The following is a 13276-nucleotide window of genomic DNA, read 5'->3' on the forward strand; positions in this document are numbered from 1 at the left end:
TAGGTTGTCTCTTATTGGTGATAGTCATTGTCTGGCACTTGTGCAGTGCGAATGTCACTTGTGACTTGTCAGCCCAAGCCTGGATATAGTCTAGATCTTGTTGGATTTCAATGCTGACTGCATTATTATCTGAGGAGTGGCGGATGGTGTTAAGCATTGAACAATCATCGGCAAACATCCCCACTTTGGACCTTATGATGGAGGGAAGGTCATTGATGACGCAGATGAAGATGGTTGGGCCTAGGACACTCCCCTGAGGAACTCCTACAGAGATTTCCTGGAGCTGAGATGACTGACATATAGTAACCATGACCACCTTCCTATGTATCAAGTATGACTCTAACCAGTGAAGAGTTTGTCTCCTGATACCCGTTGATTCTAGTTTTACCAGGGCTCCGTGATATCACACTCGGTCGAATACAGCCTTGATGTTCAGGGCTGTCACTCTCACCTGCCCTCTGGAATTCAGCTCTTTTGTCCATGTTTGAACTAAGGCTGTAATGAGGTCAGGAGCTGAGTGGCCCTGGTGGGACCCAAACTGGGCATCACTGAGCAGGTTATTGCTGAGGTGCTGCTTTATAGCACTGTTAATGACACCCTCCATCACTTTACTGATGATCGAGAGCAGGCTGATGGAGCAGTAATTGGTCGGGTTGGATTTATCCTGCTTTTTATGTATAGGCATACCTGGTTAATTTTCCACATTGCCGGGTAGATGCCAATGTTGGAACTGTACTGGAACAGCTTGGCTCAGGGAGCGACAGGTTCTGGAGCACATGTCTTCAGTACTATTGCCGGAATGTTAACAGGGCCCATTGCCTTTGCAGTATCCAGTGCCTCCAGTCATTTCCTGATATCACATGGAGTGAATCGAATTGGCTGAAGACTGGTTGCTGTGCTGCTGGGGACCACTGGAGGAGGCCGAGATGGATCATTCACTTCTGGCTGAAGATTTCTGCGAATGCTTCAGCCTCATCTTTTCGAAAGGTGTACTGAGCTCTTCCATCATTGAGGATGAGGATTTTGGAAGAGAGCCTCCTCCTCCATTGAGTTGTTTAATTGTCCACCACCATTCACAACTGGATGTGGCAGGACTGCAGAGCTTAGACCTGATCCATTGGTCATGGGCTCGTGTAGCTCTGTCTACCACTTGCTGCTTATGCTGCTTGGTATGGAAGTAGTCCTGTTTGGTAGCTTCATCAGGTTGACACCTCATTCTCAGGTGTGCCTGGTGCTGCTCCTGGCATGCCCTTCTGCACTCTCCATTGAACCAGGGTTGATCCCCTGGCCTTACGGTAATGGTTGAGTAGGAGCTTTACTGGGCTATGAGGTTACAGATTGCGCTGGGGTACAATTCTGCTGCTGTTGATGGCCCACAGTGCCACATGGATGCTTAGTCTTCAGTTGCTAGACCTGTTCGAAGTCTGTCCCATTTAACACAGTGATAGTGCCACACAACACAATGGAGGTTATTATGATGTAAGTTTGCTCACTGAGCTGGTAGCTTTGTTCTCTGATGATGCTTCACCGGTGGCTCACTGATGATGTTACCTAGCACTTGACTAAACATCTGAGAACAACTCTACCAGCTCAGTGAGCAAACTTACAACCTTATCCATAACCTGAGCTAAAAATCATCTCTAAAATCGCATCAAGGTTATTCTCAATGTGAAGGTGGGACTTTGTCTCCACAAGGACAGTGTTGTGGTCAGTCTTACTGTGTACCAGAGGATGATTACTCTCTATGCCTGAGGATCATTACTCCCTGTACCTGATCATTACTCCCTTTGCCTCCCTAACTCATGGCTTTTTTATTGAACTGGATTGAAGCTTGAATGAGGAATGTCAAAATCCCTTGTATTTTCTGCAATGTCACACTGTAGTGTTTTGGATCTTTGTATTGATTTATTTATGAATAATGTATATTTTTACAATGATGAAAGTGAGCAGCAAACCTGGCTGAAACATTCCTACTGGCACTTAGTCTGTGCATTTGCCAGGCAAATCGTTTGGGAATGATGATGTGAATTAGTTTCTGAATCTGTGTTTTCTCTTCCAGGATGTCGTCTACCACTTTTTTGCAGCATTATTGTATATAAGTGTTGCAATCATGGAGGTTAGAGACACACATCTGTTTTTTGCCATTCCTGAACTTTACGCATACAACATTTCTGCTTCAGTAAGTTATCTTGCATTTGCTGATATGCTCTCACTTTGTGGAATCGATACTGTTTGTGGAATCGAGACAAAGTTAAGAAAAGAACAATACAGGTCCAGTTATTTTGAGTGAAGTAATAGCTTTTTCAAGCAGCAGAACATCAGCCAACAACTTGCTGATACCTTTCAAATGCAAGTTTTTGTGACCAAGCAAGTTGATGACATGAATAGATTCCCATTTAATCTGTTTTTATTCCATTCCTGCATTTCCAATGCACACATTGGCCTCCAATAACACCTTCGTAACATCATCCTGCCGCACTCCTGCCTTAGTTTATCCATTGATGAAACCCTCACTTATTGCTTGGCCATCCCTAGACTTAACTATTCCAATATACTCCCATCTTCCCACCCTACACTAAGCTAAAGCTCTGCTGCTGAAGAGGTAATTTGCTCTGATTCCTCTTCAGCCTGTGTCCCTGTGCTCACAGACATATATTGCCTTCTGATTTGGCGATGCCTCACCATCTAAATTCTCATCCTCATTTCGAGATTCCTCCAAAGCATGGATCAGTGTTAGACAGGCAGGAGGCTGGAAGGACACAGCAAGCCAGGCAGCATCAGGAAGTGGAGAAGTCACCGGAGGAAGTCCTGAGTCCTGAAGAAGGGTTACACCGGAAACATTGACTTCTCCACCTGAAGTTCTATGTTCTATGTTCTAATTTCCCTAGTATTCAAGTCAGACTAACTGGTCTGTAATTACCTGGCCTATCCCTGCTGCCCTTCTTGAACAAAGAAACTACATTAGCTCTCCTCCAGTTACCAGGCACTTCACCTCTGGCCAGCAGTCTGTTCCCTGGGATACATCTCTTCAGTACTATTGATGGATTGCCAATGTTATTGATCAATGTAAGCTTACTTTGAGATATCCACGACAGAGTTGTTCATCTGAATTAGGTCTCAAGTTTCATCTTGGAGTAGAATTACTGTTCCATAAATTATCTTGAGTGTTTGTGCTGCCACTGAGACTTAGATAATTACAGAGGTGCATTCTGGGAATGAACAGAAGAGGGTTTTTTTGTACTTAGAGTCATAGAGACATAGAAATATACAGCACGAAACAGACCCTTCGGTCCAACTCGTCTATACCACCCAGATATCCTACCCAAATCAAGATCATAGAACATAGAGCATAGAACAATACAACGCAGAACAGGCCCTTCGGCCCTCGATATTGCGCTGACCTGTGAACTATTCTCAACTCGTCTCCCTACACTATCCCATCATCATCCATGTGCTTATCTAAGGATTGTTTAAATCTCCCTAATGTGGCTGAGTTGACTACATTGGCAGGTAGGGCATTCCACATCCTTACCACTCTCTGAGTAAAGAACCTGCCTCTGACATCTGTCTTAAATCTATCACCCCCCAATTTGTAGCTATGCCCCCTCGTACAGGCTGACGTCATCATTCCTAGGAAAAAGTCTTTCACCGTCTACCCTATCTAATCCTCTTATCATCTTGTATGTCTCTATCAAATCCCCTCTCAGCTTTCTTCTTTCCAATGAAAACAGATCCAAGTCTCTCAGCCTTTCCTCATCAGACCTTCCCTCCAGACCAGGCAACATCCTGGTAAATCTCCTCTGCACCTTTTCCAATGCTTCCACTTTCTTCACGAAATATGGGGACTAGAACTGTACACAATATTCCAAGTGCGGCCACACTAGTCCCATTCACCATCACTTGGCCCATATCCCTCCAAACCCTTCCTATTCATATACCCATCCAGGCGCCTTTTAAATGTTGCAATTGTACCAACCTCCACCATTTTCTCTGGCAGCTCATTCCATACACGCATCACCCTCTGCATGAAAAAGTTGACGCTTAGGTCCCTTTTATATCTTTCCCCTCTCACCCTAAACCTATGCCCTCTAGTTCTGGACTCCCCCACCCCAGGGAAAATACTTTGACTATTCACCCTATCCATCCCCCTCATGACTTTATGAACCTCTATAAGGTCACCCCTCAGCCTACAATGCTCCAGGGAAAACAGCCCCAGCCTGTTCAGCCTCTCCCTGTAGCTCAAACCCTCCAAACTTGGCAACAAGCTTGTAAATCTTTTCTGAACCCTTTCAAGTTTCACAACATCCTTCTGATAGGAAGGAGACCAGAATTGCACGCAATATTCCAACAGTGGCCTAACCAATGTCCTGTACAGCCGCAACATGACCTCCCAACTCCTATACTCAATGGCCTGCCCTTGCACATTGTGGTATTGCCATCCATATAACATGCACCTTATTTTTTCCCTGTCTGGAGTCTTTGGATTGAGGTTTCTGATTGTATGAGCAACTCTGATAGATTAGATTAGATTACATTACAGTGTGGAAACAGGCCCTTCGGCCCAACAAGTCCACACTGACCCGCCGAAGCGCAACCCACCCATACCCCTATATTTACCCCTTACCTAACACTACGGGCAATTTAGCATGGCCAATTCACCTGACCTGCACATCTTTGGACTGTGGGAGGAAACCGGAGCACCCGGAGGAAACCCACACAGACGCGGGGAGAACGTGCAAACTAGCTGGTGAGAGAAAAAATATACGTTTAGTGGTTAGGAAGAAGAGTTGTCTATCACTGCAGCAATCTCCATTAAACATGGTGGAGGTTGTGTTAGAGCAAGGCTGAGTTATGTTTGAGAACTTCAAAAAAAAGTAAACATCCACCCGACCTCAAACAAGCCATGTTTTGTGGTTAAAATAATCCTCATCCAAAATGATACTCACTTTGATATTTCTTTCACCATAATTGATGGTGAAATTCTTAACTTCCCTTGCCTGTCCATTGCCACATTAACAACTTCAGGTAGAAAGTTGGGGCTGTTGATGCTGCTGAGAGAATTGCAATTGAGTCAAGTTTTGTCTCCCTCTGATGATTGTCATGGGGTTCACTGAAGAGTGATAATCAAGCGAAGAATTGACTTTGGGGTTTCTCTCCCTTTGGAACACCATTTAGTTCCTGTACTACCACTCGAAGCATGTTCGGGCATCAGAGAGTAGGATCACAACTGGCCGCAGTTTGCTCTGCGAGGCGTGGGCACCACAGTGTACAGGCCAGAAGCACATGAATGCTTTCTCGACTTTACAAGAATATTTCTAGGCGCAGAACAGAAAGTAATGCAAAGTCCGCTTTTAAAACGGCACAAATCATTTGGTTTCAAACTTTCTTGCTTCTGATATTATGGTTGTGTCAAACATTTTTGTGTCTTATTCTTTCAGGTGTTTGCCTTCCTGGCTACCTTTCTGTACACAATACATGCGATTATATCAACCCATAGATGGAAATCAGCCTCATGAACTTCAAGACAAGCAATAAATTCAAACATCTTACTGAAGTTGCCATTACTTTCCCTAATATTGAATTGCTAATTTTTTATTGTAAGCGTGATTTTTATATATCACCAAGAATGCTAAATACATTTAATCGTATGTAAAGGAGCGCTAACATATTATGTTTCTCAACATCATGCAAAACACATGTGAAATCCAAGAAATCATGTAAAGACTTCTAAAGACTTGTGTGGAAAAGCTTTTCTTGAGTTGAGACTATGGTAGGAAAACTCAATGACTGGTCAATTTTGTATCCTCAGAGACTAGAGTGGTGGCCTGATCAATGTGGAAGATCTTGTTTGTATTTAAAGGGGAGCTTAGGAAAAAGGCATAAAAGGTCACCTGTCTGACAAGGAGCCTATCTGATCTTCCTATTTATGTGGACAGGAAACTAGGAAGGCACCCTAAATACTGTGCAATCCTTCTGTCCAGTCTTCTTCCACATCGTTCACCCAGGAGAAGCTTCGCACTAAAACACTGCATGAGAAGAATCAGCCAGTAGTTCTCAATCATTATCTTGGCATTTACAAGAATGTTATTGCATTGTTTTTTACATTTAAAAAGACATTGGGATCTTTTGTCTATTTTGTTTAATTGATTTGCAACAGTTTAGCATTTTGCTGTAAGATGAATTGACCAAAATCAAATATTCCTACTCTCATGTTCACATATGTGTACAGCATTTTTGGGGTTTATCAATATTTGTTAATAAAAGTCCTCTATCAAACTGTATTGTCAAATTCATAGCATTATTAGCTGTTTGCCGTACCTACTGTATTTAATTTTATGTTTCTGAAAATATGAATTAATGAAAAAAGTTACAGAACAGTCAACTTTCAAAATGCAAGAGAATAAAAGGTTTATCTTTATGGAGCACATTCCAAAATCTCAGGATGTTCCAAAGCACTTTATATCAATGAAATATTTTAGAATTACAGTCACTGTTGCAATATTGTAATTTATGACAGCAAAAACCATGTGACATTGAGCAGGTAATCTGTTTATTTAGTGTTTTTCATTAAGAATTAAACATCAGCCAGGGTACCATCGAGAAGTGTTCTGGTCCTCTTCCAAACATAGACATGGGATCTTTTGTTTAAGGCCAGATGGCGCCTTGGGAGGACAGGATCTCCAACAGCACAGTTCTCCATCAGTACTGCATGAATTGTCACCTTCAATTTTGCACTCAGATTTCTGAACATGAACTTTAACCCACACCCTTTTGACTTGGAGGTGGAAGTTATGAATTAATAGAAACATAGAAACTAAGAGCAGAAGTAGATTATTCAGCCCTTTGATCCTGTTTTACCATTCAATATGATCATGGTTGATCCTGTACTTGATTGCTATATTCCCACTTTCATCCCATCTCCTTGATGTCTTGAAAATCTGAATGATTAGCTTGCTCTTTCTTAAATATATTCAGTGACTCAACTGCCACAGCCTTCAGCAATAGAGAATTCCACAGGTTCAACACATTTTGAGTGAAGAGGTTTCTCCTCATCTCAGTCCCAAATGGTTTATTCTGTATCCTGAGACTGTGAGTCCTAGTTCAAGGCTCCTCAACCAGGAAAAACATCGTCCCTTCATCTAGTCTGTCTAGTTCAATTAGAATTTCAAACATTCAATCAGATCCCCTTTCTGATCATTTTAAACTCCAGTGAACACACACCCAACTGAATCAATCTCTCCTCATTAGGACCGTCCTGCCATCCCTGGTATCAGTCTAGTGAATCTCTGCTGAACTCCCGCTATGGTAAGTATATCTGCTCTTAAGTAAGGAGACCAAAACTGCATGCATTATATCAGGTGTGGTCTCACCAAAGCCCTGTATAACTGCAGTACAACATCCCTACTTCTGACCTCAAACCCTCTCACACTGAAGGCCAATATACCATTTATCTTCCAAATTGCATGCTGCACCTGCCTTTCTACTTTCATGGACTGGTGTACAGGAATATCCAGACTCCTTTGTACATCCATAGTTCCCATGTATCACCATTTAAATAATACTCTTCCTCTCTGTTTTTCGCACTGAAGTGTACAACTTCATATTTAGCCACTTTGCAGCATCCAAGAGCTTGCTCATTCACTGAATTTGTCCAAATTACTTTGACATCTCCTTACATCTTCACACAATTCATAACCCTGTCCAGTTTTAATGTTATCAGCAAACTTGGAAAAGTTGCATTTGCTTTCCTCAGCTAGGCCATGTATGTATGTGAATCAGGAATAGCTGGGACTCCGGGCATTAATCTTTGTAGTACCTATAGTCACAGTGTGCCACTTGGAAAAAGACCCATTTAATCCCAGTCAGTTTCCTGCCTGTCACTCAATTTTCAGTCCATATGAATACATTAGCCCTACCCCTTCTGTTTTGCTCACTAATCTTTTATGAGGGACCTTATCAAAAGTTTTCTGAAATCCAAGTGCAGCACATCCACTGGTTCTCCCTTCTCTACTCCATTAGTTACCTCCTCAACAAATGCTAAAATATGGAACAATCTCAAGGGGCTGAATTGCTTGTTCCTTATGATCCTATAACCTTATTAGGAAAATAATGGTGCCAACTAGCATGCTACCAAAGACAGTAATTAGGTTTGTGAAAGCACTCAGTAAGGGATTGAAGAGGGCATTGTTCAGGTAAAGGATGGTGTTGATGGGGTTGCATGTTGGGTCTGGGCCAGACATAGTACATGGAGGTGGATAATTATGGGGGGAGGGTGACAGCCATAGTCAGTACTGGGAACTCGGAGGGATCTGTTGAAGGGTGAACAGTGCAGAGAATGACTCAGCCATTGTCAATGAGGTGCCATGGGATCAGTGAGAGTTGCAGGGGAATGGCCAAAGGTTAGGAACCCTGCACTGGAGCAGAAAGCTAGACCTTTACATACATTTGGCAGTTTCTTCAGCAATTGTATGCATTTGCATACTGTAAGGTTCTTAGCTGAGTATGAAATTTGTGGGCCTTAAAAACAGCTAGAAATAAAACAGAATCTACAACTACTTGAGTAATCAATGTGCTGCTTTGTCAAGCTGAATATCTTGCTTTTGTCTGTATGGCATCTCCAAACTAACAATATATAAAACATTGCAAATTCAAAACAGTACATTACACAGAGCCAGAAATAGAGATTGATGGGAATTCCGTGTTTAGATATGGATAGTCTGTGAGACCAAATGAAACTTGACTTTAAAGCGATAGCATGACTAATGCATTTTTAAAAATTTATTCCTCCATGGGGAAATTGCATTTTTATTGCCTGCCCCTTGCTGCCCTTGAGAAGGTGGTGATAAACTGCCTTCTTCAGACTCTGCAATTCAGGCGCTGTGGGTTGACCCACAATGCTGTTAGAGAAGAAATTCCAGAGAATGAATGGTGATATACAAGGGGTGGTGCAGTGGCTCAGTGGTTAGCACTGCTGCCTTACTATGCCAGGGACCCGGGTTCGATTCCAGCCTCATGCTCCCTGTGTCTGCGTGGGTTTCCTCCCACAAGAGGCTGAACAGGCTGGGGTTGTTTTCCCTGGAGCATCGGAGGCTGAGTGATGACCTTATAGAGGTTTACAAAATTATGAGAGGCATGAATAGGATAAATAGGCAAAGTCTTTTCCCTGGGATCAGGGAGTCTAGAACTAGAGGGCATAAGTTTAGGGTGAGAGGGGAAAGATATAAAAGAGACCTAAGGGGCAACTTTTTCACGCAGAGGGTGGTACATGTATGGAATGAGCTGCCAGAGGAAGTGGTGGAGGCTGGTACAATTGCAACATTTAAGAGGCATTTGGATGGGTATATGAATAGGAAGGGTTTGGAGGGAAATGGGCCAGGTGCTGGTAGGTGGGACTAGATTGGGTTGGGATAACTGTTCAGCATGGACGGGTTGGACCGAAGGGTCTGTTTCCATGCTGTACATCTCTATGACTCTATGTGTAGGTCAGGTGAATTGGCCATGCTAAATTAGGTGCATTAATCAGAGGGAAATAGGTCAGGGTGGGTTACTCTTCGGAGGGTCGGTGTGGACTGGTTGGGCCGAAGGGCCTGTTCCCACACTGTAGGAAATCTAACCTAAACATTTCCAAGTCAGGACAGCGAGTGGCTTGGAGGGGAACATGAAGATGGTGTTGTCCTTGTTCTCTGGATGGAGGTGGCCATTGGTTTGGAAAGTGCAGTCTGAGGATCTTTGGTGAATTTCTGCAGTGCAGCATGTAGATTTTCTTAATTCACTCATCGGATGTGGGCATCTCTGACCACGCCCGCATATATTGCCAATCCCTAATTGCCCAGAGGTCAGTTAAGTGTCAACTCCATTGCTATGGGTTTGGAGTCACATGGTCAGACCAGGTAAGGCAGCAGATTTCCCTCCCTAAAGGACATTGGTGAACCAGATGTCTTTTACCTGACAACTGGCAATGGTTTCATGGTCATCTTTCGACTCTTAATTACAGACTCTTTATTGAATTCAAATTCTACCGGGAGGATTTGAACCCAGGTTCCCAGAACATTATCTGAGTTTCTGGATTAATGGTCCAGTGATAATCCCACTAGGCTATTGCTTCCCCATTACACACTGCTGCTACTGAGCGGTGGTGGTGGAGGGGGTGGATATTTGTGCACGTGGTGCTAATCAAATGGGTTGCTTTGTCCTGGATGGTGTCAAGCTTCTTAAATGCTGTTGGAACTGCTCCCATCCAGGTAAGTGAAGAAATATTCCACCACACTTCTGACTTGTACCTTGTAGATGCTGAACAGGCTTTGGGGAGGCAGAAGGTGCATTACCCTCTGCAGTATTCCTAGTCTCTGACCTGCTCTTGTAGCCACTGTGTTTATGTGGTGAGCCCAGTTGAATGTCTCATGAATGATGACCCCCAGTGGAGTTTTCAATGAAAATGATACCATTGCAATTCAAGGGGCAGTGGATAGATTGTCTTTTATTGGAGATGGTCATAGCCTGGTATTTGTGTGGAGCTTGCCACTTGTCAGCCCGAGTCTGGATATTGTCCAGATCATTGAACGCTGACTGCTTCAGTATCTGAGCAGTTGCTAATGGTGCTGAACATTGTACAATCATCAGTGAGCATCCCCACTTCAGACCTTATGATGGAGGGAAGGTCATCGATGAAGCAGCTGAAGGTAGGGGGCCTAAGACACTAGAGACTAGATTATAACAGAGACAAATACCTTGCACTTTCGGTGGTTCCTTTAATAGCATAAAGTATGACAACAAGCCACACGGGGCTGAATTGTTCTTGTGGACATGGTGTAGTTCATACTGCTCATTGCTAGATTAAAGGTTGATTGCAAATTGAGTAACTTTTAAAAAGACTGTCCCTGAGTGGCAATATGCAGCAGCCACTTTAACAAGCTAAGGGGCAGACTTCCTGTTTCATTGAGGCTGGGTGGCAAAGTGGAGAGATACCCACCTGACTTATATACATGACATCCCACCACCCTCCCCCGCCAGTAACAACATACCTGCCAGTAGCAGGGAGCGGTGAAGCTGGAAAATTGATCCCGAGCAAAACTTATGTCAGATAATCAAAGATTTGAATTGAATTGAATTTATTGTCACTTGTACCAAGGCACAGCAAAAAGCTTCATCTTGCGAGCAATACAGGCAGATCACAGAGTTAAGGAGCATAGAGAAATAAATAATAGGTAAACAGCGGCAAAAACAAAACACAGGTACAGGCGAGTGTTAAGAGTTTATGAGTCCATTCAGTATTCTAACAACAGATGGGTAGAAACTGTTTTGAAACCGGCTGGTGCGTGTGTTCAGGCTTCTGTACCTACTCCCCGATGGTAGAGGTTGTAAATTGCCAGGGTGGGATGGATCTTTGAGAATGCTGGCAGCCTTTCCTTGACAGTGGGCCTGGTAGATGGATTCTATAGATGGGATGCTGGCCTTTGTGATTGTCTGGGCTGAGTTCACCACTCTCTGTAACTGTCTCCGATCTTGAATGGTACAGTTGCCATACCAGGTAGTGATACATCCAGACAGAATGCTCTCGATGGCACACTATAAAAGTTGGCAAAGGGTATTTGCTGTCATGCCAAATTTCCTCAGCTGCCTGAGGAAGAAAAGACGTTGTTGGGCCTTTGTAACCAGTGGGTCCACATGAAGAGTCCAGGAAAGCTTGTTGTGGATGATCACTCCCAGGAGCTTGACACTCTCCATGCGTTCCTCTGTGCTGTTAAAGTGTAGGGAGGCATGAGTAACATCCCGCGGAAAGTCAATAATGAGTTCCTTGGTTTTGCCGACATTGAGAGCTAGGTTGTTCTCAGTGCGCCATTTTTCCAGGTCTTCCACTTCCCGTCTGTAGTCTGTTTCATCACCATCTGACATTCAACCAACTATGGTGGTGTCATTGGCCAACTTGTAAATGGCATCAGTCTGGTATTTGGCGACGCAGTCATGGGTATATACTGAGTACAGAAGGGGGCTGAGTACACACCCCTGGGAGGGCTCCAGTGTTGAGTGTTAGTGAGGATGAAATATTGTCCCCAATCTTCACTGATTGTTGCCTGTGGGTCAGGACTGCGGATCCAGTTGCAGAGAGTGGGGCTTAGTCCGGGATCACTGTTTAGTAATCAGTCTCGATGGGATAATAGTGTTGAAGGCTGAACTGTAGTCAATGAGTAGGATTCTTATGTAACTGTCCTTGGTGTCAAGATGGTCTAGGGAGGAGTGAAGGGCAAGCAATATGGCATTTGCTGTGGATCTGTTGATCCGATAGGCAATTTGGAGTGGGTCAAGAGTAGTGGGGAGGCTGGAGTTGATCAATGCCATGACCAGCCTTTCAAAGCACTTCATGACCACCGAAGTTAGGGCCACTGGGCAGTAGCCATTGAGATAGGCTGCATGAGCCTTCTGAGGCACAGGGATGAAGTTGGCCCTCTTGAAACAGTCAGGGACAGTGGTCTGCTGCAGGGAGAGTTTGAAGATGTCCGAGAAGACCTCTGCCAGTTGCCCTGCACATGCTCTGAGTGCACAGCCTGGTACTCCGTCTGGTCCCGTTGCTTCCCTTGAATTCACATGAAGGAAAACTGATCTGACCTCTGATGCAGTGACTATTGGGATAGATACGTCAGGACTTGTCGGAGTAGGTGTTACCTCTCCACCAAAAGTCTGCTTAAAGTGAGCATGGAAGGCGTTGAGACAATCTGGGAGGGATGTGTTATCGTCTGCTATCTTGCACTGTTTCTTTTTAGAACCTGTGATGTCATTCAGTCCTTGCTATAGTCGCTGGGTGTCTGTCTGGGTCTCTAGTTTGGATCAGTATTAGTCCTTGGCTGTCCTAATGGCTCTGTGAAGGTCCTACTTGGATTCCTTATATTTGAGTGGGTCTCCTGATCTGAAGGCCTCATGTCTGGTTTTTAGCAGGTTCTGTATATCCTGATTCATCCAGGGTTTCCTGTTGGGGAACACCCGGATTGACTTCCTCGGCATGCAATCCTCCACACACTTGCTGATAAAGTCTGTGACGGTGGTGGTGTTCTCGTCCAAGGTACCTGTGGATTGTTTGAACATGGCCCAATCAGCCGATTCCAGACAGCACCGGAGTTGATCCTCTGCCTCCTCTGACCAGCGCTGGACCTGTATCCACAAGGGGGTCTCCTGCTTGAGCTTTTGCCTGTAAGCTGGGAGAAGACGCACGGCATTGTGGTCAGAGTTCCTAAAATGAGGGTGGGGGATGGAGTAGTAGGGATCCTTCACAGTGATGTAGCAG

The 13276-nt window shown here is 44.1% G+C and overlaps 1 protein-coding gene across 1 annotated transcript in view; it reads left to right on the top strand.

The window, feature by feature from the left end:
- Window positions 1–6405, top strand: part of LOC122548678 (myelin and lymphocyte protein-like) — a 97592-nt gene extending 91187 nt beyond the window's left edge. The window contains exons 3-4 of the mRNA XM_087976481.1: window positions 2060–2179; window positions 5439–6405. Of these exons, the coding sequence (XP_087832607.1) occupies window positions 2060–2179; window positions 5439–5516 (198 nt within the window). The 3' untranslated portion in view covers window positions 5517–6405. The remainder of the gene's footprint in view (window positions 1–2059; window positions 2180–5438) is intronic.
- The last annotated feature ends 6871 nt before the right edge of the window (window positions 6406–13276 follow it).

This window comes from Chiloscyllium plagiosum, unplaced genomic scaffold, assembly GCF_037043375.1.
Source record: "Chiloscyllium plagiosum isolate Xiang-an unplaced genomic scaffold, Cpla_swu_hap1 HiC_scaffold_3, whole genome shotgun sequence".
Lineage (NCBI taxonomy): Eukaryota > Metazoa > Chordata > Chondrichthyes > Orectolobiformes > Hemiscylliidae > Chiloscyllium > Chiloscyllium plagiosum.